At 38.8% G+C, this 26,300-nt stretch overlaps 1 protein-coding gene across 1 annotated transcript in view; it reads right to left on the reverse strand.

Annotated features, from left to right (window-relative positions):
• Positions 1–26,300, reverse strand: part of SPTBN5 (spectrin beta, non-erythrocytic 5) — a 124,243-nt gene that overhangs the window by 69,048 nt on the left and 28,895 nt on the right. Inside the window, 11 exon segments of the mRNA XM_077784151.2 lie at positions 835–1,020; positions 2,010–2,114; positions 12,861–13,010; positions 14,252–14,455; positions 18,187–18,366; positions 19,282–19,392; positions 21,291–21,405; positions 22,573–22,718; positions 23,549–23,681; positions 25,399–25,562; positions 26,134–26,250. Coding sequence (XP_077640277.2) covers positions 835–1,020; positions 2,010–2,114; positions 12,861–13,010; positions 14,252–14,455; positions 18,187–18,366; positions 19,282–19,392; positions 21,291–21,405; positions 22,573–22,718; positions 23,549–23,681; positions 25,399–25,562; positions 26,134–26,250 — 1,611 coding nt within the window.

Raw genomic sequence — 26,300 nt, forward strand, 5'->3', positions numbered from 1 at the left:
ATAGTAAAGTATAACCAAATAATACAAATTAATATTTTGGTGTATAAATGATTTCTGCTAAATTTGATTAAAAGGAAAATAAAAAGAAAAAAAAAAAAAGAAAAAGGAAGAAGGAAAAAGAAAAAAAATAAAAAGAGAAAAAAAAGTATAGTTCTGGTTTTGTAAACCACTGAGCACTTTTCATGGGACACAGCAGGAGAAGGGGTGGATACCAGACCAGCAAGAGTGCTTGGAAATGTCCCTGGGTCTGTGTGTTCTTGTTTATGCCAGTGCAGTTCTCAGTCACACATGTTGTGCTGCCCTTTGCAAGGCTGACCTAGTTTGTCTTTCCAACAGTAGTGACAGAGCAGAGCTACTCAGTTACAGGCCTGAGGCCAGAACAGGACACAGAGACCAGCATGTTCTGCAGAGCCAGTAGCTCAAGAGCTTTGCTGAGCCACAGCAGTGCTTTGAAGGCCTTCAATGAACACCCACTAATAAAGCTTGGTGCCCAGGCCATGATGCTTTGCACTTTGTGCCCATCCTGATTTGAAATACATTTTCTTTCTTACTAAAGGAAAAATATGTATTGACTTGCAGTTTTCCTTTCAACTGTTTTATTTTACCAGAGCTTTTGATGACTGAAGTGGCTGCCATGTGCACAATGCCACAACAATTGTACAGCAACAGGAATGGCATTGGAGCATCTTTTTGCATGAGTGTGTCAGGAGTTGCAATCTACCAGAGTAGATCATCCATCCACCCAATAATGTCTGGCAAGAGTGAGCACTTCATCCAGTAGAGGTAGGTGGTTTCTCTGCTTTACATCCCCATCCCAGTCTAAAACCCTCTTACCTCTTCCAAGTTTTGGTAGAAGAGTGCCAGAAGAAGGGCAGTCTGCAGCTTCTCTCTCCTGCTCTGGGATAGATCCTTGATCTGACGCTTCCTCTCATGAATAACATTCAGTTTTTGCTGAATCTTTTGACCTTCCAGTCCATCAGCCTTTTCCAACCTGCTTGCCTGTTCTTGAAGAGACATCATCTGACGAGGCAACAGATAAGAAATTACTTTTATGCTTCCAAGTAGTATAAAAGAAACAAAATCAAGTTCCTTTTGTAGTTAAAGTACTCTCTTTTTTCTGTAATGAGCCAAGAACAGCAGGGACAAGTTAACCAGCATTGCCCCTCACCCTGCACTGTGTTACATCTATGACATTACTGTCACTGGACTCTATAGTGCATCCTGGCTACATAAATTAATTAAAGTTATGCCTTTAATTATGCCTATGCCACTGATTATCCAGTGCAAGGAGTCACGGAGCAAGCATGACTTCCATGAGTGCTCAGATTTTATTGCTTTCTGGAAACCAGGTGTTGTAATGTAGCTCTCAAAACGAGCAATCAGTGAGGCAGGCAGCTGGCAAGAGTCCTGGGAGCTCATTCTGGGGAACCCAGGCATAGCTGCAGGTTTAAGCTTAGCCCTAGCCTGGTGAGTTACAGTAGTGGCCACCAGCCAGGCAGATTCCTTTACACACAGGTGAGCAATTCAGGATCTATTGCAAAGGTGCAGAGAAGCTGCTTGTTTGGTACAGCTTTGTGTACCAAATGGACATTTAAGTAATTTGACAACTTCCTTTAATGTCAAAATATCTACTGCATTTTGTAAAATACCTACTCTATTTTAATTGCTTTAAAAGTCACTATTTTTTAAATGAAAAGAGCAGAAAGTTCTGATATCCATAATACATTATGGGCTGCTTTACTTTCTTCTTGTAAGTCCCCCTCTTCTGCTTACAAAGTGGTTTTCCTGTGTGTTGCAAGGACTTGGGCATGGAATGTTTTGACAGTTCTCCAATGCTCTGCCTCTTATTTCCCCAAGCTTCCCAATTTTATCTTTTGTTCAAGCATATCAGGCATTTCATACCTGTCACCAATTCAAAGTGTTACCATAATTAAAAAAAAAAAAGCATATATATATAATTTTAGCTCATAGAATTCTAGCTGGTAGAATATTTGTTGTTTATTTTTTACCTTCTCATCTTGTGATGCCAGGAGCTTCTCAAAAGCCTCATGTTTCCTTATGAGTTGTTCTACTTCATCTACAGACCTTCCGAGGTCACTGCTTTTCAAATAAACCTATAAAAAAGTTCATTATTTTTCTCAGTGAATTAATTATCCCATAATCTTGATTCATAAATGGGAGAAGAGGTAGTAACTCTGCTGAGAGTACACTTGAGAGGGAACAAAAGGAACAGGAGGCAACTGAAGCTAGAAATTAATTATTATAAGTCCATGGTTTTGAGCAAGAAAGAGAAGCATTAACAGGTCTAGCTAAGGAAAGTGACTTCTCAGTCCTTATCACAATCACTAAGTCACAAAGCAGTGAATTCCAGAAATCTAAACCAACCTTGTAATCTCAAGGAAGATCACTGTCATGTTTGACAGATGTCCATATGATTCCTTCTTAGAAGATTTCCCAAAACAGAGACTTTGCAGCCTGTCACCAGTGCTTTATTACCTCCAACATTAGCAGGATTTTCCAACCATCTAGCCTGAAAATGCATGGCTATTGCTACACCTTGTTACATACTGCCCTCTTGATCACACCCATGAGATGATTCCTTTTACGTTTGCTTCAGGCTTGTGCATGTTTATAGACCTTTTGCATACTGGGGTTTCTGTCTTCTCTAGGTGAAAACTATAGTGATCTGATTGATTATTCCATAACAGCTGTGTCGTTTTAATTCTGGTTATTCTTATTGCTCTGCATTTTTGCCATTTCCACTTAGAGACTTGATATAACAAGTAATAAGAAATAAGGCTGCCAGAGTGAAGACAACAGACTGACTTTTGAGCTGCAATCTTCAGCATGTGCCTGTATATAGTGCTTGTCTTTTATACAACACCAGGAACTAAAGTTCACCTTGCAATCTACTATGAGCTTCCAGAAACTTTTCAGAAGTAATGCTGTCGATTTATGCAGCTGATAGTTCCTGAAAAATGTCATAGCCTGCATCTGTGCCAAGTGCATTACATCTGTCATTTTTTCAGGCCATCAATTCAACCTATCTGCATTAATTTTATTTATTGTCTGTTCTGCCAATCTCTAATGCAGAAAGACTGCATCCAAAACAACAAATAATAAATAACAAATGTGGATTTAAAGAATCTGATCTCTGCACCTTTTAATACTGTGCAAATGTGCACATTTTCCAACTAATTCACACATTTCAAAGGCACTGCAGTATTCACGTACCCTGTTCTGGTGTTAAGAAAAATGAATGCCCAATTACTTGTCCCATACATTATGCTATGTCCAGTTTTGCCAAAGAATAAAGAATATAGTTATCAAGAAAAAAAGATGCTTTTCTACAGTTTGACAGGAATTTATTCATTTTAATTGGATGTAATTGCCCACTGGATTTTTTCTTGTTCAGCAGTGAGACAACAGCAGGATAAAATCCCCAGTTACAGGCTCTGATGGGACATGAGCAAAGACTACTCATGGATAAGGTTCACAATGAAGTGACTATGGCTGGACAGACTTTGGGAAATCAGCCTGCTGTGAGTGATGGCATTTATCAGCAGCGTGTAATGTGTAATCCATTTAGTGAGCTCACAGAATCACCAATATTTGGACAAGGATAAGAAATTCCAATCAGTAACTTTGCCTGGGTAAAGTGCAATTAACAGAGATGGAAGAAGAATTTGAGATCAATGATATAGTGTAAAAGAATCACGAGGCAAGAAAGAAACAGAATCAGGGAAACAACACAAAATGCTAAATGTTTTGGAAAAGGGCTAGTAAAGGACATGGGTAAATCGGTGACTTTAAGCCATAGATGTGCACAGGAAAAAAAAAATCATCTACAGAGATCACTCTTCCTTTGCAAAACATCACAGTCCTGTAGCAGTCTAACAGGGTGGATTTTTATGAGGGAAAAGATGTTCTTTTAAAGCTACTTTAGAAAAGCAGCCATGATGGTCATTCTCTGGACAACTGCTTAACCCCACAGAGCATCTTCTGCAGGAGAGGCTTCCCAAGCCTGAACACATGTGCAGGGTAATCCACACCTACTTTCTAGGGTCTGACTGCACTAAAAGCCCTGGATGGACCCCTGTTCCCATCTGGGAATCTCTCTGAGGCTCAGCCCTGGACATCAGTCGTTCCTGAACTGCATTGAGGTGCACTGATCCTGCCCTGATCCCCTTGGACACACCCCACATCTCAACCACTACCTTGCTTTGACACTTGATTTTCAGCTGCTCGATGGACTTTTTTACTCCTGCCACCACTCAGCACTCCATGGTGGCTGTGGATAAGAGGACTGACAGCCTGACTTGGCCTGACGTTCTGGCCCATTTTTTGGCTGTGAATATTTTGCATGTATAGAAAAATGCACAGGTGAATATCATACCCAGGGCAGATTTTCAAACCACTCTATGCTAATCCATTCCCATCACAGCAATTGCAGTGAAGAAGAAAGGAAGGGCACTGTACAACAGGCCCTAAGTTTATAGTAAGCCTGGCTCATAAACCACCAGAATGTCTAAAGAAATAGATTAATGCCTCTCCTATGCTGTGTTTCACACAAGTGCCATCAGAAGGTGGACACTCTGTCATTTGAAGTTGAATCCTTTGATCTATCCTTCTCATCAAAGGTATGAAAGGATGAGAAATCTCTTTTTAGAAAGTTATTTGATTTAGTTTGGTCTTTTGAAGAAAAATGTGTGGGCTCCAGGTCTGTCTACTGAAATGCTTTATTAAACTACTTATATTTACCATTTGTATTTACATCACTGCTGCTAACACAGAAATAAAAAGTTATCAGCTAAATCTCTCCACTGCTGTTTGGGGTGCACAGACATAGAGCCATATGCTAGAGCTCTATTTGGGTGTTTTAAACCTTGCTTTAAAAATACTGTAGTTTCTTGATACATTTTCTGGTTTATCTACCATTTCTGGTCAAAAAAGATTGACCTCCAGGACTTTTATTTTGTAACTGTTAGCAGTGAAACTGATACCTGAAGAAAGGGTCAGTTATTAGTTTTCCTGCTCGTATACCTCTGATGGAACAAAAAGGCAAGGGACATCTACTGGTAAAGATGGTTATTTTCCTCAGAGAAAGAGAACAGAGACATCTGAGAGCAGGGCTGTGGGGTGGTGCCTCACAAGCAGCTGCCACCGGAGAGCTCAGTGCCTTTCTCCCACTGAAATCCACTGAGCACAAATGACACTGGGCATTTAAAGCTCAATTCCTTTGGATGTTACAGCACTGGGAAAAAGTCATCCTGGCTACTGAAAGCTTTGGACTAAGTCCTCCAAGTAGAAGTCTGTGCAAATGCTCTTGGCAACCAAGGTTTTGACACTGAGTAGGAGAACTGGTGCTCAGAAAGAAAATTGCTGCAAAAGGGAAGTGGCTGCATACATTGCAGGGGAGGCAATGGCAACGTGCTCAGGGGAGAGCAGCCCCTGTAGCACCAACAGTGCTGCTGCCTGGAGAGCTGCTGAGGCAAAACATCTCCATTTGTCTTCTGCACAGAAATATTACAACAGCCATTGCTATAATCAGAACCACAATGTTTTAAGCAATTGTTATACCAGTCTGAAAGCAGAATAAAAATTGGTTCCCATGCCACAATGCTGGCCTGTCACCAATTACATCACATTTTGGCACATTTTAGACAGGTCTCCTAACTTCTGCTCTGAATGAGACACATTGATTTCAAATACAACACACTGCAGAGCTCTCCTCAGGTAACCTACCGCGGTCTCTGACAGTAGTACAGCAGCTAGAAAATTTCTTTCAAGTTTGTTTCTATTAGGAATCATGGTCCATCAGTGGGAATTTAATTTTCAGCCACAAAAAGCACAAAAGACTTGGCCACTCACTATAAAACAGATTTGTTTTAAAGTGACAACTTCCAAAGATGCTTAAAACCACAAAATGATTTTTGAGATTTCTGTAACTTTCTGGAATAAATTTTCAAGTTACTAACATTGTAAAGCATAGAAACATGTTTTAACCCTACTGAACTGGAGTTTTTCCTTATATCTGAGCTCGTTGCATAGCTGCTGCCAAAAAGACCTTTCTCATACAAATTAATGCAGAATTAAAAGCAAAGCTCAGTTAAGAAAAAAAAAATTAAATAAATCAATACTATTTACATAGTTATGTGACGGCATCTGCCAGATCTAGCTTTTGTAGAAATACTGAACAAAAGATTTCTGTCATTAACATAACTATGTTTGCTGCATGCCACAACTTCACTTTTATTTGCTCTGGAAAATGACACAGCCCCAGAAGGAATTTGTATTCCAAAAACTGCAGTTTTTATTTCTCTAGAATAAAATATATTTTAGGTATCTGTGCAAATCCACTTCCTTCTTCTGCTTTTGCTCTTTCAAGTATAACAAGCTCCACAGAATTTGCCCCTCACTGCCTTCCATGAGCTTGCTGCTGAGATTGCTGGAACAACACAGAAAATCTTTCTGTTTTAACCATATACTAAAAGTCCAAATTAGTATCAGTTTTAAAAACCTTCATTTAGAGCATGTAAACAAGTCCAAACTATCTGCTGAGACAGAGAAGAATAAGGTTTGGTTTGACTTAATTCTGATAAAAGTAAATGCTAAAAATAATAATGAAAATAATCTGAAATTAGCTTTAAGAAAGTAAGTAAATGTTCTTAGTTCCATGACTATATAATGTTGACAAAAATGTTTTACTATGCTTCCTTTCAGTAAAAGTTATAAGAAGGTATCATACTATAACTACAAGAGGAATAAAAGACACTAAAATTGCTTCTAAAAAGAAAACATACATTTTTTTTCTATCATAGTGACATAATTGGCATCTGTCCTCACCATCTATATGCAAAATTCTAAAATTGAATGTATTTAAAATTTCCTTCCCTCCCCCCACTGCATGCTGTCTCCTGGGCATAAGAATATAGTTATCTGATACTGGAAATAAATATGGGAAAACCACAAAGATAAAACTGCTGTTTTTCTGATAACCGCTATGGTTGCTTCCTCACACCTATTTCCTCCTGCTTCAAAATTTGAAGTATTGATCCCTACCCTGTAAGTATTAGGTGTTAGACCAGAATCTTACACCCATACAGCATCATCATTTAAATATTTAGTTATGAAACATTTGACTGACAGCAGTCTGAAATTCCTTGGAAACTCCCCCTAGTTTTACTGCTAGAAACTTTGCTGGGCTATCCACATTTGACGTGCTGTGGACATTAAATTCCCTTTGTTTATTTTCCCTCAGGAAAGGGTGGTACCTCTCCTTTCCTAAGAGGGGAAAACAGTGATTTCTTCCTACATACTTAAATACTTTGACTTTTGAAAACAAGCCTTACTTTTAAAGTTACAAACCCAGGAATTAACCATTTAGAAATATAGCCCAATTTGACAAATAAGGAAATGAAAACAGTGAAACAGAAAAGAACAAAATAGAAAAACTACACGGAGGTTTTTTTCCAGGTCCCAGACTGACTACAGAGTCACAGAATTGATTAGGCTGGAAAAGACCTTTGAGATCATCAAGTCCAACCTAGCAGAGAATAAAATCAGCTTTTGACTCTAAAGACTTGAATCTTCAAAGTGCTGATCACTATGCCCCAGTCATTCAGAGTCTGTAAGCAGTTGCATGCTGTGTTAACAACAGCACTCTAATGGTTAAAATGAGCTCTTGTTAAGAGCTCGATTAGAGCAGAGTCCTTCTCTTCACTCCACGTGGATCAAGCTGTAGCTGCAGCCTTGGTGACAGCAGAACACAAGTAGCTTTGTCATTGTCTTGCAAGTCATCTCTAGGGAACTTGAACATAGCATGGATGCATACAAAAAGAAATTAATATGGCTTGGTTAAACACAACTTAGGTCTTCTGTTTGCAAATGTTCCTAGAACGGAATGCAAATTTTCACCACTCTTCTCCCAGTTCCAAAGGATGCAATGTTGACAGCGATAGATGGACACCCTGGACGCGCTGTGCCTCTGTGGGTTGAAGCTGTGGTGTGAGCTGGTATGTTTGTCACAAGGCTGTCAGGGCATACACTTTCTACAGTGCATGTTTCCTGGGAAGGCCTCAAACCAGATCTTGTCCAGTGGCTAGAAAGCAATCCTGAGCAGCAAACAGGGTTTATTGATAGAGAGAGGCCAGCCCCAATCTCCACAGGGTGAAAGGGTGGACCAGCTCTATCTGAATCATGTGTCTTCGTAAAGATCGTTGGATTTCGGCTTCTTCTAAATTCTCTTACCACCTGGATAGGCATAGCAGTCCAAGGAGTGGCAAGTATCAAGGTGATTTTGGAAACCTTGTGGTGAGCAGGTGTTAGACCATCACATGGAGTCTTCCTAAAGTCTGGCCTAGATGAGGGGTAATTCTGAAAGACAATCAGCTCTGGACTTAAATCCTTGCTCATGATCTCATTCCCACTTGCTGAATTTTCTCTTCCAGTCAGCATAGCTGGGGACAGCCATATGTCTTTGGATAAAGTCTGCTGCGGAAGGCCAGGATACTTGGAGGAAGTCACATGAAATCTTGTGATTTGAAGAGCTGGCGACCCACCTGAAGGAAAACCTTGTTTTGGTTTCTGGGATCGTGTTGGAAGACCAGAGGGAGTTTCAGGCACCTTCTCTAATTGTGGCACGAGAAGACTTGAATGAGTGTGACTGCTTCCATGGGAACCTGCTCGAAAAGGCTTTATCATCAAGCTGCACGTAGAAATGTGAAGCTTCATTGAAGTGTGGAGGTCTGACATTTGGACATTGCACTGGCTACAGCCTTGTTGGTGTGGCAGTGAATCACAAGTTTCCAGAGATGCATGCAGGTTTTTTCTGTGGAGCATAGAAGCAGCTGGAATAGCAGACAGATCAACATTTAGGCATGATGTCCAGCTTGACGGAGCTTTGCAGGAAAGAACATCTGAGGGCAAGGATAGGGCAAGCTTCAAGGGATCACTTTTTCCAGGGGAAATATGATGAACACTTTTTTCTCTTTTTGAATATTGCTTGTAAGATGCAGATGTTGACTGAGTGCCAGACCTCTCATATCCATGGTCCCAAGGATCCTTGCAAGCACTGGAACATGTGGATGTCTCAGAGGGACTGACACTTTGGGGACTAGCGCTCCCAAAACCTTTCCTCTGGTCTGTGTGTGCCAGGATGACATCTAGCCTTGAACAGTAAGACACACTGCTGGGTGGTGAGATGGCATTTCCTGGAGCAAGCCTGGCAATTGATTGACCAGTGGGAGGATGCCAAGCTGGTACTGGCATCTTTTGAAAAGGCCTGTCCTGCACAGCAGATTCAAAAGCAGGAGGTGGGATTGCTCTACAGGAAGAGAGCAGCACTTCCACAGTGGAGATGTAGGTTGCAGATGAAGGTTTGCAGCGATGGTCCCTGTATGACATTCTGAAGCTTAGTCCTAAATGATGCAAAATTCAAAGCCACAGAGCTTGCCTTTCCCCCTGTTCTTAAAATCAAGTCCTAATCCTTTTTCCTTTGGCACTGGAAATTTCCATTCTTCCTCTGAAGCAAAGGAATGAGAGTTGAATAAACATTCTCCAGGAATAAAAATGCGAACAAAAAAAAAAAATCCACATTCAAAATAAAAAATCTCAGCTCTTCTAAAACTGCTACCACTGCTTGTCACGTCTGCAAAGCGATATGAGTGTGGGATGGGCTGAAGGATAAATTACGGAGCACACAGCTCTGCTCCCTGAGTGTTCTGACAGTGAGACTGCAGACAGAGTAGGAGGGAGCCAAAAGTGCCTGCCAGAGACAGCCTGAAAACTTGCTGTTATTTCATCTGTGAAAAAAAGAAAAGTGGCTAACCTGAGCAGTGGATCTGCTGCTGTGAAAGATCAGAACAGAGCAGAGAGTATTGGATGCAGTTTCTGCTCAAAGCAAAAGTAATGTTTTTCCTTCTTTCCCTTTTCCAGCTGTTAATTGTCTGCACTCTGCATGACGAGATCTCAGTCTGCAGCTTTTACAAGAGATTCCTACAGAAGTTCCATTCCATGGCACAACTGAATTAACAAAAAAAAAAGATTTTGCCTAATTTTCTTCACATGTGCTCTATTTTCTTTAGCACAGAACAATGGTAGATAATATTTTGCAGAAATCTTTTGAACGCTTAAGTAACTTGGATGTAATATAAGATGCTGGCTTAAAGTCAAACCTGTCACAGTGGCACAGATAGCAAATGAAAGAGCAATTCTTAGTAGTAGTTCTTAGTTTAAAATACTCCTCTGTTACTTTCTTCCTCCCCCTGTTTCTTGCTTCTGGTCTATGGCATATGAAGTACAGCCAAACTAGCATTGAAAAATTATGGCATGCTTCCTTGCACAGACATTTTGCAGACATAAGAAGTGAAATGCACGTAACTGAGCCTTGACTCAAACACAAAAGTCAGAAGAAATGCAAAGGGTGGAGAGATTGCTTCTATTTCTTTGCCTGACAGGAATCTTTTTGAATGTGTTCTTCCTTTTGTCCTTTCTGAAAGCAGCAAATGATGAAATTCCCATGGGAATATGGTTTGAGAGTCTTCAGCTGATGTCCTGGCTGAGCTTTGTTTTAAAAACATGTTTGAAAAAAACTGCTTTCCTATCATCCCACTTGTCTGTATCACTATGCAGCTACAGTTTAACTCTATTTAGTAGTAACAGAATTCAATCCAAAAGGAATAGAGTTCTCTTTCAAGAGTTCTTCAGCTGCAGAAAAGTGAAATACAAGTAGTGACTAAGGAACATCACTGTCAAATTGTTTATTCTGATCTACATGTCAGATGGCAGCAGCTGCAAAAGACAGCTTGACTGTAAAGTGTGGTCTGCGTGAAGAGCCATTGGAAGGGACAACCAAGTACACACATTTTACTGTTCCACCTTCCGGATGCTTTGTGTCAGTGAAGAAAACTGAGTACCAGCGTCCTTGGAAGTTCATAGAGAGGATACTATGGGAAAAAGATTCTGATAACAGAACTGCTCTTCATGGTCCTCAAGGTCACAATCTTCATTCTCAGGCTTTTTTTTGGCTGATGAAACTTCTGGTTTCTGATCCCACCAGGAGAATGTGCCTAGCTTCTGATGAACACCCAGCCCTTTTGTGGCAGTCTGCATCACAGCCTATGGCAATGGCAAATTCATCTGAACAAAGAAGTAATATGAAGTGCCACTTACCTATAGATAAAGTGCTGGGGCCGTACCAGGAATGCCAGGTGCATTACCCTTCCATGTATAAGTAATACAGACTTTTGCAACCAAGACTTGCAAGTGAGGGACAAAAAAATCCCCTACCTACATACAGTAGCTTCCCACACCCTGCATTACACAGAGTAAATCAGATGCTGTAGTGATAGTGCTTCTGTGTGTTGGCTGACATCCATTTAATGAAAAGAGAAAAAATACAGTGGGCAAACTTTTGTAGTGTTTACATTTTCCCTGATAAGCTCCTATACAGGAGCTTGACTGCTTGGTAGGGAATTGAGATAGATATAATGCAAATCATGTCATTTGCTTTATAAGCAGCAAATAGTGGGCAGAACTGTGCAATATTTTACACCTAGATGAAACTCTCTGCTTCATGTCACAAAATCCAGAATGCAGGTCACACTTACCAAAATAGCCAATTATAAAGAATTATACAGTCATGCATTTCCTTCAAGGAAGGAGTAGCAGAAAGCTCCAGGCCCATGTACTACAAAGGGTTAAGTATCACTGCATGGCACAGCTCAGAGTCAGTTTCCAAAACGATTTAGTGCCAGTGGCAAAGCACTAGTGGAATGCAGAGCTCAGTGCAAAATGAGAGCCATTATCTTTTGCTCTCAGTGGTCTTGGAGAATTGTTATTTTTCCTCAATGAAAAATGACCCAGAGGTGCAACCTCCTCCAGCAATGCACCAATCCTTCAGTCTGGCAACCTGCAACCCATTGGTATGGTTTGTATGCCAAGTCTCAGTACAATTGCAGCAATCCATCAATTCATGAATTTTCAGTGACTGCACTCAGTTTTGTAACAGCAAATGCCAGACCTTGAAATGGAACCTTTTGAAATAGTTACAAGAATCAAAGAAAGTACAAGAAAGACAAAATATAATTCAATAATGGTGAAAAAAAAAAATCTATTTCAAAAGCTGCAAAATGCTTATAATAAGAACATCCTCCTGTCTCTTTGCATTGGTTATATCTGCCAACTTTTTTTCATGACAGGGCCTTTTTCATTAGCTCGTTTTCCTCAACTGCATAAAACAGAAGTAAATACTCCTTAAAAATTCTTTCATTGTTGTTCTACACACTCCTATCAATGCCCTTGCAGAACTGAGAAGTCAATCCACTTTCCTGTATTAACTCACACTGCTGACATCCATTTTCCCCTTGTTGCATTTTCCCAGCATAACTCTCAGCCTGAGGTGAGAATTCTGGCAACACCTGCAAAGTAAAATCCCTTCAAACCCTCTTTACAATTTCCTTTCTCTTTGAATCCTACCAAATTTGCCAGTGGTTAAGCAGCTGGCAAGCTGAGATCTGTTTGCAAAGTGGACTAATATTGGACTCTTGTCTCCCTCTTCTGTTGTGATGCTATTATGTTCCCTCTTACGTATATTTGCAGTGAATTATCTTTCAGGTAAGGATCATCTGCTTGTTTCTGTTCCACACCTAAGCCCCATAAGAAAGGAGATCTTCTTGCACATTGCTACAGCCTCCAAGTGATACTACGACACAAAAAATACCAAAAAAAGAAACTATCTTGTCTGTACTTAGGCACGAGGATTTTAAGCTGTAGGTGAACACTAGTGGCCTTTTTAGTTTGAAAGAGTTCACATGCTTGAAGAGTTCTAACTGCTTATTTCAAGTTCATAATTTGCTCACCTCCTGTGAGTTCAGGAGCATGTCAAGGTGATCCCAATCCTTGTAGAACATTTGTTCTTGGTGTATTTTCTCCAGCCACTCCTTCTTCTGTCTCCATGCATTGTATACATTTTTCTTCTCTTCCGACAAAGCCTGTAGCTTCTGCTGAATCTGAAAAAAATTTCCAATTAAAAACTTCTGTTGATCTTTATATCCCATAATCTGGGTAAATTGACAGAAGAGAGGATTAAGTGGAGTGGATAATCCCTTTAAATTATAACAAATTATCAAATAGAAAAAAAAGAGTAGAACAAGTTCTAGCACTGCTGTTTGGGCAGAGAGATAATCAGAGGTGCCTCATTTCTGCAATGGAGAAGTGCTTCTTACAGCATATATAGCAGTCCAAACTGAGAGCAAACAAAGGTAACTGTTTCTCAGGTGTGACTTTTAGAATCAGATCCTAATTCTTCATTATCTTTAAGCATTAAGAGCACTATTAGAGCAGTTCAAACTTTTCCATGACAGATATTAAAATATATATTATCAACACAGCATATTCTTCTAGTCAGTGAATTCATGTCACAAAGTCAGACTTCATACAACTTCAGCTTTCAAGCATTGTATATCCACAGGCCTTCTATGAATGATTTTTTCCCCCTGCCTTTTTCTACAGGCAAAGGACTTTAAAGTCAGCAAGATTGCTAGCTACCATAGTCATACAGTGCAGTCTTCAGCAAATTTTCAGGAAATAGCTTGGTGAGATGGAAGAGTAACTTGCACAAACTGCATTTTTCTGAAGGTATTCAAGTGACGTATTAATGAATTATCAAGGGAGAAATGAGCTGGTAGGTACTGGAAAAGAAATAAGTGCTGTGAGAATCTTAGAAGCTATTTGTCTAGAGTAAACTGACATTTTGATTTAAATCTTTCATTTCCAGGGAGTATATTTTACTAGTGTATATTTACTAGTGTAATATTTTTTTTACAGAAAATGTTTCAATCAATCTTTAAACTCTCTCATATGTTTGAGTGTTTTCATTCTTTGGTTGACAGGATTTTGTCCAGGCTGTCCTAGTGTGGGTATACCACTGCAATACAAAGTGTAGCATTTATGTGAAAATCCAGTTTGGGAAGTTGGCAGAATTGACTCCATGGCTCAGACGATGGTGAACTTCTTGAAAAAGTCCAGCTTTGCTGCAGGACACCTTCAGGAGATGCCTCCACACATCTGCTGCTGGAGTTAGACATGGAACAGATGTTTTTGTGCCCAAGACAGGTAACATACTGAGGCAGACCTAGATAGGTCAGGCACAGGGACAAGTGAGTGTACACTTGTATCTCACACTGGGATACACACAGTTACACTGGGGTCCAGTGCTGAATATGCATGACTGAGCTCTTTTTTCAATTACCTCTTTTGATGGCATTTCCTCATCTTGCAAGAGGGACTGTCCTAGCTGTACAACATGACTGTACTTCTCTTCTCGTGCTTCAATCTCTGCCAGTAGCTGTTGATGCTGGGTGAGTCTCAGGCTGCTGGTAGATATGTCCCGAATAGACTCCTTGGCTCTCATTTCCCTTATTATTTCTGCTGTCCATAAGAAATAGTCCCACACCTGGAACCCGAGAAAATATGAAAATTAAGGTTAGGGCTCAAGCTTAGGTTAGCAGGCAGGAAAATCTTAGGCTAACTCTTCAACTTTAACTGAATAATAGGTAATAAAATCATAGATAAATTAAACATTTAATTAGTGCTTGCAGTATTTCTATGAATTTTATAACGATGGATAACACAACTGTAGGAATTCCTATATACTGTGTTACATGGTTTTTAGTATCATAATCAAACTGTCACATCATATCAGTGACAGCATGATATCATTTATTGCTCTTTAATTCATATTTATTAAAGTATTTTCTGATGTTATTCCCTCATAAAGGATATATAAGTATCATCCTACATTTCTGTGAAAGCTTTGGCTAAAATACAAGTTTATTTGAAAATTAGGTTATGCACATATTCTAAAACAAGAGTGAGAATTTTCAGGTGAAAAACAAATGCACTCTAATAGAAGTGGGAAAAGGGTAAATCACAGGTCAGGAGAAATTGCATAAGCATATCATATATACAGATTCAGCTCTTGGTTTGTGAAACTATAGGACTGAGATTGGGAGGAACAAGTATGTCGTTCCAGCTTACTTTCAAAATCTGATGAACCAATAAATACATTTGCAATAACTTTAAATGTTTGAAGCAATTATGAGCATGAAAATGCTAAAACAAATCCCTGAGGTTTATTTTTTTACTGTGATTGAGGAAAACTGCAAGTAAAAGTAATTTGATGTTCTCTGAATGTCTTTTTCTTAATTTCATTCTATATCTTCAACAGACTCTTACTTTAGGCATTTTATTTGAATCTGCAGTAGGAGTTTTGCTCTTGTGTCAGTTAGTAAAACCTAGGGCTGTGAGTGATATACAAGGGATTATAGATGATGATTAAAGTTTCTTTTAGTTTAACTATATCTGGATTAGTTGATTCAATTTTTAGGTCTTTTGGGTTTATAAAATATTTTTAAATGCTATTATTTATATTAAATGTTGAAGAAAAATTCTCTTTTATTGCAGAAAACTAATTTTTTTAGTTACTCTTTTAAAATGGTTGCTGGCTTTTTCACTGAAGGAAACTATGTAATGGAAATAGATTCTTGGCTGCTCCATTCTACCCATAGATTTTTGTTCATATCATGAAAATCTCGTAAAGACAGCCAGGAAAAAAAAATTCAGAAAAGCACCACAAAATTGAAATTGGCCAATCTGGGGTCCTGACTTTAGGCTTTAAAGGCAAGATACTGCTTTTTTTAAAGCCAGTGAACACTACTAAATGACTCTTTAAAAAGACTGACCCTTTTAAAGGGGCCTATGGTAGTACACGTGTTGGCATAATTTCCAATTGTAGAACTACTTCATTCACACAGCTGGATGTCACTGTAGACACTGCCATTGCATTTGGCACTGCAAATGTCTAAAATTCCCTGAGACTTTGAGCTAAGCATTAGTAAAAAAATCCATAAGCCTCAGGATATATAATTCCATGGGACAAGTCAAGAGCTAGTAAGAGGTTACTGGACTACCACTGCCAGCAATATTTAAGGATAGAGTAGGCACCAGTCTGCACGAAACTCCTAAGCAGAGCCTGACTCTGATTGTGCAGATCCTAGAACAAACTTCAGAATAAAGCCTCAGATCATTCAGAAATATTTTGAGTCTGTGTCTACCCTCATCTTCCTTGACAAATTTCCATGGAAGAACTGAAGCCCTCTGCTGTGCTGTGTGTTGTCTGTTAGGCTCAGCTCTGCTTTTTAATTACATTAAAATCGTACTCTAGGTGTAAGGAGATACACTAGATGATTGTGCAGAATTCTCATTTTATGGAAACTGATTTTTTTGTTTGTCTCACTTAATCTGTGCATAATTTTTAAATGAAAAAGCATATATGTACTGCAAATGTACAATATAATGACAAAGTTCTCTGAGCAGCTCCTGCCTTGTCCTATCTAGGCAGGAAGAGAGGCTTACCAAATTGCAGAACCAGCCCTTCACTTCTTCAGGAATTATTGTCAGGAAAGGAGGTGAAAATTGAGAGGATTGGGAATACTTTTTGCCATCAGCCTGACATCAAAGAGACAGGGAGTTGCCTGAGGCATAGTCCTGTCTAGACACATCACTGAAAATATGGTTACATGGCTTTGTCATTTTGTTTTATGATGTCAAGAGTAATGAAGATCAAAAGACACACTGGCAGAGCAAGACATGAGCTATAGATTTGTCATTCAGATCACAGGATGTGTCACACATTTCAGGCAAAACTCAAACCAAAGGTGTTTTGTATCATTCTAGCAATAAAAATTAGACTAACACTCCCACAGGATGGGGACAACCTAACATTTTTTATCTGAAGTCAAAAAATGAATTTATGATGTAAGCTATGAAGTAAATCAATAAAGAAGTAAACTCTGAGTGACTACATTTCAATTATCAAATACACCAAGATCCACCTCCTGATGAAAATGCCTCCAGGCTGAAGACTTCAAGAATGCAATATATGATAGAAGAATACATTCTAAAAGTTTGCCTCATTCTTCCTATCAGTCCTAGATACTGCTAGAAAGACAGTGGGCAAATGAACTTTTCCCCTACATCAGTAGAATCACATGAAATTTCCCCATCAACAGTTCTGCACATGATAATGATACATGTAAAAATTAAAAAAAAAAACAACCCAAGAAAACCCTCAAAAACCCCCAACTGCCATAAACATCCTTTATCTCTAACTATATAATATTATATTACAATACTGATTTAAACACTTGTAAGAGATTTAAAGTGGATTAATTGAATGTGCAGATGACTCTCATGCTAGGAAAAAAGAATCATGTACACTCTCTTGTGATCTTGATCCCAGATCACAACTCTAAGACAAACCTGTAGCAAGTTTTTTCCAGGTGAACATACTCTGGGCACTCCTTGCTTCCCACTAAAAATGGAAGCAGAATGTGAACTACCAGAAGTATCTTGATTTGACACAATAGTTACACTTGGAACAGTTCAAGAATAAAAGAATGTAAAAGCATTCTTGAAATCTGCATTAGCAACTCCCTTCATGATATAAGGGGATACTCTTGCTGGTTTAGCACCTGCAATGCTTGCAGCAATAGTCTACTGATCTGCAGAGGTGTAGCTCAAGTGCCTTCACTGAGGCTACTGACATTTGCAAAGTATTCCATAGCAAATCACAGCTCAGTGGCCTGCTGAGTTCTTTGGAGATGAAGCTACTGTGCATTGCTGATTATGATGCTGTGCTGATATATCCATGTCACTGTTTGAGCAGCTTGAGAGGTTAGTGCAAAAATCATCGAGTTGTATTTGATACATTCCATAAGGTAAGTTAACCAAGGGTTATTGTATGCCCTGAGAGAGAGAACAAACTTTTATGCTTTATAAATGGAAGAGTAACATCTCTTTTTGTCACTTTTACTCAGTGGAAATTGCAAAGTCTTTGAGAAGATTACTGCTACTCTTGCAATGCTGTGACTGCTTCTGACAGCTGACATTCCTTATACCTCTGGATGGAAGCTTCTATTCTTACAGAAGATAAAAAAAATCCTTATCCTACAAAAAAGATCCTTATCCTCTAACTCCTTTCTAAATATCAATGAGCACTAAAAGCTTGATTGATAAGACAGAGAACACTTGCAGCCTTTTCCAGCTTGGAAGTTCACCTTTGATTCATATCCACTGCAGGCAACCTTCCCTAAGCAGCGAGGGATAAAGGGCAGATGTGCTTACATGTGCCTGAAATTCATAAAGCTTGTAGGCTTGTTCCAGGAGTCTCCTGCGCTGCTCCACTTTGGCCTTCAGGGCCCTCCAGCTGGTCACTATTGCCTGCTGCTTTGCCTTCAGGTCTTCCACCTGCGTCTGGGAGCAGTGGGGCAGCACGCGATCTGCAGAGCGGGTCAGCTCCTGCAGCTGTACACAGGGGGTGCAAGCAGAGGGTAAGAAGGAGAGCATCATGGAGATTCTGCTAAGGGCTGTCTTTCTTGTACATGAAAATACAATTCAAGCAACTTTTCCTGACTTAACTTTTCTCATATTAAACAAAAAATTTTATAATCACTGTTCTATGGAGAAATAGTGACATCCAGTGTCTGCCAAGGCTCATCACAACAGTAATTTTTCAGAGGCAGATTTCAATTTCCCTTTATTACCATATCATTTATTATATGAATAATGAAAGTACTATTATAATTGCTATTATAATTCAGGTAATAGCCAACTATTCCTTTTTTTACCCTCATTGACCATACAGCTTAACTGTGGCTACATTCTCTTCATGCATGTCTCATGCTTTTTTACCCTCAAAAGTAATAAGAAGCTGATGGGATCAATTCTGATGTTACTGCCCAGGGCCAAAATATTTGAGGCCATTGATAAGTAGTACTGGAATAAGCTCAGTAATCTCAGTATAACTCATATAACTTTTTTCTCACAGTCCAATTTGTACCAATATTAATTTTCTCCACACATTAAACAGATTCTGGATTTTTCCTTTTTATCTCTTAGAACACTTTGAAAAAGACAATACGCATATCACAAAGCCTATCATAATCCTACATTTTAAACCATGATCAAAAATATACCTGTGAATCACTTCAATAGTCAGTAGTAATTACAGTATGTGCCTTATTTGAAAAGTTGTAATTACCTACTTTATCACTGCCATCAGACCGTGACTATATTAAAAAAACCCAGAAAATGAAGGAAAGTCCAGGCTTTCTGTGAGAGACAGTAATAATTTGGTTCACAATACAAAATTATTATTATGCTTATCTTGGAAACTTGAACTTTGGCTACGCATTGAAGACCACAAATGACTGTCATTACCTGCTGCTCATTGCCAGAGAGCTCGTGCTCCAAGGCCACATGGTTCCGGAGCTGGCTTTGAACACCTGTCATGTCCTTAGCCACATCATCTGGAATACTTTTGGACTTCTCCTAGAAAGAAGAAATCAAAGAAAGCTTTGGGTTTTTCCGCATTTCTAAGCAAAACTCACTACAAGCCTACATTAAATAATACTGGGTACTGTAACTCATACTGCACACTTGAGGACATTCTGAATTACTCAACTATGATAGTTAAAAGGAAGCCAGAAAAATCTCTCCTAGTAACTCACTTAATGGCTAAACTATTCAAATGGACTGTTAGAAAGGAAGATTTGTGTCTTTCCTTGATCAGACAATACAAGAAAATATCTTACAGGTTTTGTGTTGGGAATCAATCTTGAATACCTACTGCAGTGACAGTAAATTCATAAAAGTAGCCATTAACAAGCAACAGTTTCAGTCCATTCTTTGAGATACAGGTGGTCTTCCTGTGAACAATGTTTAGAGAAAGTTTTGGTTATAGTTGCACAAGATGCAGAAGGGGAAGGACCACTACATAAATGGAAACCTAAATATTTTTTTAATTCAGCAAAGGTTCTGAATGGATGTAGTTGCTACCCAGACATGCATTGGAAATGCACGCAAAAAGAAAAGGCATTTCAGCTGGACAACAGAACTGTCACTAAAATTATTAGAAATTTGTTTCAGATCAGTTTAGAAAAAATTAGAAGAACACTTCTTACCATTGAAGAACTGAATTTCTGCAACAGAATAACAGGCTAGTTTGGGATACCAACAATGTGTCTTGGTAAGGTGCTATAAAAGGAGACACATGTTGTAGTTGCCTATACTATGATGGCAGTGGAGCTGATGACTTAAGCAAATCTTCTAGTACTTTGTTCCTCTGAGAAGGAAGGCTTTCCTACCAGGTTTTCCCTGGTAGTCTTCTGACCAGGGTGCACAGGGAGGGATGGACGAGATGACTGCTCTCCCTCCCTGGAGTGAAGCTGTTAACAAGATGCAATGCAAGAAGGGTGTAGTGGTTCCCTGGACCAAACTCAGCATGGAGATAAACCAACAGCTGGTCTGTGAAGTGTTTCTGAACCCTTACTTGTCACTGTCTCAGCATTAACTATTTAACCAGTGAAGTTAAATAAGCACCAGGTTCTGAAAATCCCAGCCGGTAAATCGTGAAATACTATGTTTGATTTTCTCTTCATGACAGGGGAAAAAAACAGGAATAACATGATTGAATGGGGCAGCCTCTGCCAGCACAAACAAGTAGAAAATTCATCACGTGTAACCAAACAAAGCCCTGTTGCCTTGCAAACAGTGGAACCCCTTGGATCACTGCCTCCTGTAAACATCTGCGTTAGGGAAACCACACCTCTCATTACAGCAAGGATGTGGTTTCTCTGTGAAACTCTTCAGGATGTTCAGATAAAACAGAAGGATGAAGATTTCTTGGGGGGACTTTCCTGCTGGGACTGTTTGAAATTATTGCCAGTACTGGGCACTGGAATGAGAGGAAAAGATTTTTGGCTCAGCTTTTCACATCAGGTCACATGATTGCCTGACAACCTTCCAGGCTAATGGTTATTGCAATCCAAACAAATGCCTTTTTCAGAGGAGAATTCTTCAGCACACATAAAACTACAACAGTATACAAAGAACCACCATAGTAAGGCAGTAGTTTCTTAGGGTTGATGACTGTAAACAAAATCACTCTATGCATTGCACTGTGAGGCACCTTAGTGCAAACACTGGTCTTCTCAGCTTTTCCCACAGATCAGCTTCACCTGGTTTCACCAGTGGTTCTCATAAGGTAACCAATCAAGTGTCTAAGGATTACCCAGAATTTCTTTTGATGCTATGAGTCATCACACTGGCTTATTGCTGATTTTTTTTTTTTTAAGTCAGCAGTATGAATGCTGAGAATCATAAGAATATTCCATAGAAAAAGCTGAAATAAAGTTTGCATTATATGAGATTTTCCTATTAATTTTTACCTCAATATGGGCCAGGGCATCTGTCAGATCTTGGTAACACTTGTGAATCGCCTCAGCATCTTTCAGCTGCTCACCTCGTAATCTGGTCATTTCCAACAGTTCCTCCCAAGAGTTCCTTCAAGGTAGAATGGGAAAAAGAACAATGTAAAACTAGGAATAAAGGAGACCATCAGTCTAAAGAAAGACTGAAAACAAAATGTGTTCTTGCTTTAATTCCTGCCTTTAAATTCTGTTGGAGTGATTCACTGAATGGCAGCATGTCTCTCAACCTACTCTGTCCTCCTGTCTGCTCCAGGAACTTAAAGAAATGGTCCTATTCAAGAGTTGCCCCCTCAATTGCACTTTTCAGGTTTCATATGCAGTACTTGGAGGACTGAGTCATAGAGTCATAGAATATCCTGAGTTGGAAAGACCCACAAGAATCATTAAATCCAGTTTTAATGGACTGCACAGAACACCCCAAGAATCACACCATCCATCTGATAGCCTTGTCCAAACACTTCTTGAACTCAGGGTGATGTGACTGCTTCCCTGGGGAGCCTGTTCCAGTGCCCAACCACCCTCTGGGTAAAAAACCTTTTCCTAATATCCAACCTAAGCCTCCCTCAGCTTCAGGCCATTCCCTTGGTCCTGTCACTGGGCATCACAGAGATCAGTATCTGCTCCTCCCCTTCCCCTCCCCTCACAAGAGAGCTGTAGACTGCAGTGAGGTCTCCTCTCAGGCTTCTTTTCTGCAGGCTGAACAGACCAAGTGACCTCAGGCACTTCTCATATGAAGGGCTTCCCCTCAAGGCTCTTCATCATCCTCAAAGCCCTCCTTTGGACAGTCTCTGAGAGTTTAATAACTGTCTCATACTGACCAAAGCTGCCTACAAATACACTTGTCCTCTGGGCCAGTTTGGACTGATGCCAGAGCTAAAAAGCTCCGAGCATCTTAATGTTATTTTGCAGAACAGTGCTGGGATTCAATCACGAAAACAAGAAGAAATAAAAAGCATCTAAACTCCACACCTGTCAGCTGGTGATCCTGTTTCAAAGAGCAAAGGAAGTTCACCTTGTAAAGCACCTCCAAAGCAATTTTCAAGAAGCCAGAGCAGCAAGTAGATGGTGTTTATTTTTAGATGAGGCTGGAAGCAACTCTGTATTAGTGAGCAAACCACATAGTTTGCAGTTAGCGAATCAGGAGAACATGGCTTATCCCTTCCTAGTTTCTTGTTACTTCCTCCTCCTTGAGAGCAAATGGAAAGCACAAAGCATTTTAGACCTAACACAAGGCTCCTACCTTAGCTGTTTCTGCATCTGCCGAATTTCCCAGGACTCAGAATAGCCTTGGTTCAGCAAGTTGTCTGCCAGCTGCTGGAATGCCACAACTCTTTTCCCAGCCGCTTCCAACTGATGTCGGAATGTATCATATTTGGCACAAAGTTGCTTTAGAAGGGAAAACAAGAATAATGAGAAAACCCCTTTTGAGTGCTCTCTTCTTCCAAACATAACTGCTCATCAGAACACAGCCCAAAAAACAGGTAATAAGCTGATAATACTTAGAGATGGAGAAACTGCAGAGAATGACTGGATTCTACCTTCAAAGACCATGAGAAGATTCAAACTCTTAGCAAAATATGAGGTTTGTGATGCAGATGGGAGGCAGAAACATTATTACTGGGGATAGGAACAAAAATTCTATGTACAATGAATTTCAATTATAAAACTATGTGTTTTTACTTAATGAATGCAAATGTGTATTCAGTACTGCAAATGGATAATGTAGCCTGATTTTAAGGTTTAGGACTATTTTGAAAGCTATTTTGAAATAAATTATAAAATGAAGATTCTGAATGGCTGGTGATTTGTAACTGGTTGACATTATATTGGTTTCTATGCCATGTGAAGAGATATACCTAGAGAGTTTGGTGTATATTAGCAATCACAAATTAAAAAAAAATAGGAAAAAAAATCCTAAATGGATACCATACTGACATATCTACTTATTAAAAATAGAAAATATTTGCTCATTGTAGGTGTAGACATTTTAGCATGCAGTTGTTTCAGACAGCTCAGCCCTCATGGTAACAGGGTGCAATGCTGCCTGTTCTTCAATCCTTCCCATCCACTTCACCCTTTTCTCTTCCCATCTTCCAGTTATTTATACTTACTTCTTACTTGATTTTTAAGTTTTCAAGGACAATCTTAGTATCTGTTTACAGTCTCACTGCATACAGTCTATTTGATTTTTTTAATCTGTTACTCAAAAAACTCACCAAAACATGTTCGTAATCATTTCCATAGTCTTCAGAGCTGGCTGTTTGTTTCTGCTGAGTGATCCAGTCTTCCAGATCTTCATATTCTCGTAGAAACTCATGCAAGACAAGAGTTTGGTCAAGCTTCTTCCCTCTATTGGGGGAAGGAGACAAGATAATACAATTATGTTATAATATAAGAGAAGGGCTAGCAAGAACTTTCTTCCAATGAATCCCCAAAACCTCTCACCATCAAGACTCAATGTCTGCAATGGAAGAGCTGATTATTTCTCAGATTTGGAAATGATGATTGTAGGATGACAGCTGTCAGCCAGGTCATGCTCATCTCATTAGCTGAATTTCCCAGAAGAGCACTGTGCCTATCTGAGCTCTTTCTCTGCTCTGTTTTTGACTTTGATTGGGATTTGTTGTTATTATTTTTGCTGGTTTTTTTTTTTTTTTTTTCATGAGAAAGAATACCCTTTATTTCTTTCCAGATCTGTCCTGATCTGTGTTTCTAAAGATAACTGAATTGCTTATGAAAATGAGAAGGAAGTACTTCCTGAGCATCAGGAAAGCAAATACTATGAAAGCCTTTGGATGCAATTCTCATATTGCCTGTTTGGTAGAATTGCTCCAACCTGTTATATATTTCCAAAGGTCTAGATTATTTTATAATTCAGCCAGACATGTTACAGGGCTTCAACTGCAAAAAAAAAGATATCAATTTTCCATCTGCTATCCTGCCACTGTGCAAATATTCCAGGAAAGAAGAATGTGGCTTCCCAGTTTGAGCCACAAATGTTCATCACAAGAGATGTAACTTGTTAAGAGTCCGGCCCAAGGCGAATGCAGATGAGAGGTGCAAACCAGAGCACCAATAAGGCACCACAAGACCCAGGTTAACATTTAGAAAGAATGAAAACAAAGTGTTTCTGTGTTAAACACACAGAAATATTTTGATATTTCTAGATTATTTCTTTTTCTGAACTATTCATTCACAGGTTTTTCTATAGATACTTTTACTTTTTCAACTGTAAACAAGATTAAAACTGAAAGGTAAAATAACAGCATTTTATTTGGGTTTAATTATTCAGATTAATTTATTTGTTATTCTGCTTGCAGAGCCCTCTTCCTTTTCTGAGTGAAATTTTTGTGGGGGAAAAATCTAAGTTGGTCAGACATATTTTCCTTTCTGAAAACAAACTAGAAGTGTTAAAACCCTTTGTACAAACCAACTGTCCTGTTGTAAATATGTTGCTGTAATAATAACTGAAAGAAAGTGAAATTAAAAGTAAATGATTAATTCAAGAATAAAAGCCTTCCTATAGTAGCACAATCACTGGGCATATAAATAAGTGTATCCATTATTGTCTCCCTTAAAATATGTAAAAATAAAGTAATTTTAAAGTAACATTAAGGGAACATTCTAAAAACATTTTTCCTATTAATAGCAGATTCTAAATACCATAAATGCAAGCCAGAATCTGGCACCTTAAGTCACTTTACAGGAAGATTATTAAAGATAAAGAGGAAATTAATAGATATAAAATCCTTAATATGTAGCAAAACTCCTCAAATAAATTGTAGCAGTCTTGTTTAGTAAAATAAAAAGTTCATAAATGCACAGTAATATAGAAACAAGCAATTTCCTAATTCTAATTGAAAGAAAAGGAGATAAGATAATTTTATTATAAAATTATAGAAGTAAAACAAAACTAGTAGCAACAACAACAACAATATAATTATAATTAATATCTGATTTATAATATAATGAATATAAATTCCAGTGAAGTAACTGGAGATATCCTTTATTGATTTCAGTGGATTTGAATCTAATCTAGGATCCAAGTGGGAGTTCTGGTTTATACCTTGCTGCTGCTAGCTCCTGTAACTCCTGGAGTCTTGAATGAACTTGTTCCTTTGGTGCATCAACCTCAATATACTGGATGGAGCCCACAAGAGGAAGAGTTTGGGCACTTTCACTCAGTTCTTTCAACAAATCTTGGTAAATGGCAATCTCATGCTCCAGTGCCTGACAAAGAATAACAGTGCATTGAGAGTCAGTTGTCCACAATAGCCACTTCTTGTGAACAACCTAGGGTGTAGTGATTGAAAAAGAAATACTTTTGGGAAGGGCATGACATTTCCAAGACCTGATTAATTTTAGATTATTTTCTAGCAACATTTAAAAAAATGTACAGAAATTCAAACAAATTAGATGAATAAAGACAATTAGAATTCCCTGATGGAATATTAGGTAGAGAAAAGTATTCCTGGATTAACACTTTATCTGTATCTTTGATTTTAGGAAAAAATTATAAGACTTCTGCATGCATCTGTTGAAACTGAAAAGCAGATAGTCAGATTTAGCCTCAGAGGAATATGAGAATATTCACCATCCTCCTTTACCCCCAGACTACGTTTTACTAACCAGGTTAGTCAACTGCACTGATCTCTTCTATCAATCTATCCATATGTAGACTTATGTCATTGCAAAATCTTGTAGATAGCTGGGCACTCAACTACCAATGAGACAAACAATTTTATGCCTGCAGAGAGACCAAAATATCAGACTAGCCTACAGAATTTAGGCAGAGAAATACCTTATGTTTCTTGATGAGTTTTAGTGTTCCATCTTCATCTTTACCGTAGTCCTTGCTTGTCACGAGTGGATATTTTTCTGCTATCCAAGCCTCCAGATCTGATGTATTCATTAAAAACTATCAGTTAAAGAGAAAACAAATGAGCTTCAACTTTCAAAACATTCATT

The sequence above is a fragment of the Lonchura striata genome, chromosome 5, assembly GCF_050655825.1.
Source record: "Lonchura striata isolate lonStrDom1 chromosome 5, ASM5065582v1, whole genome shotgun sequence".
Classification (NCBI taxonomy): domain Eukaryota; kingdom Metazoa; phylum Chordata; class Aves; order Passeriformes; family Estrildidae; genus Lonchura; species Lonchura striata.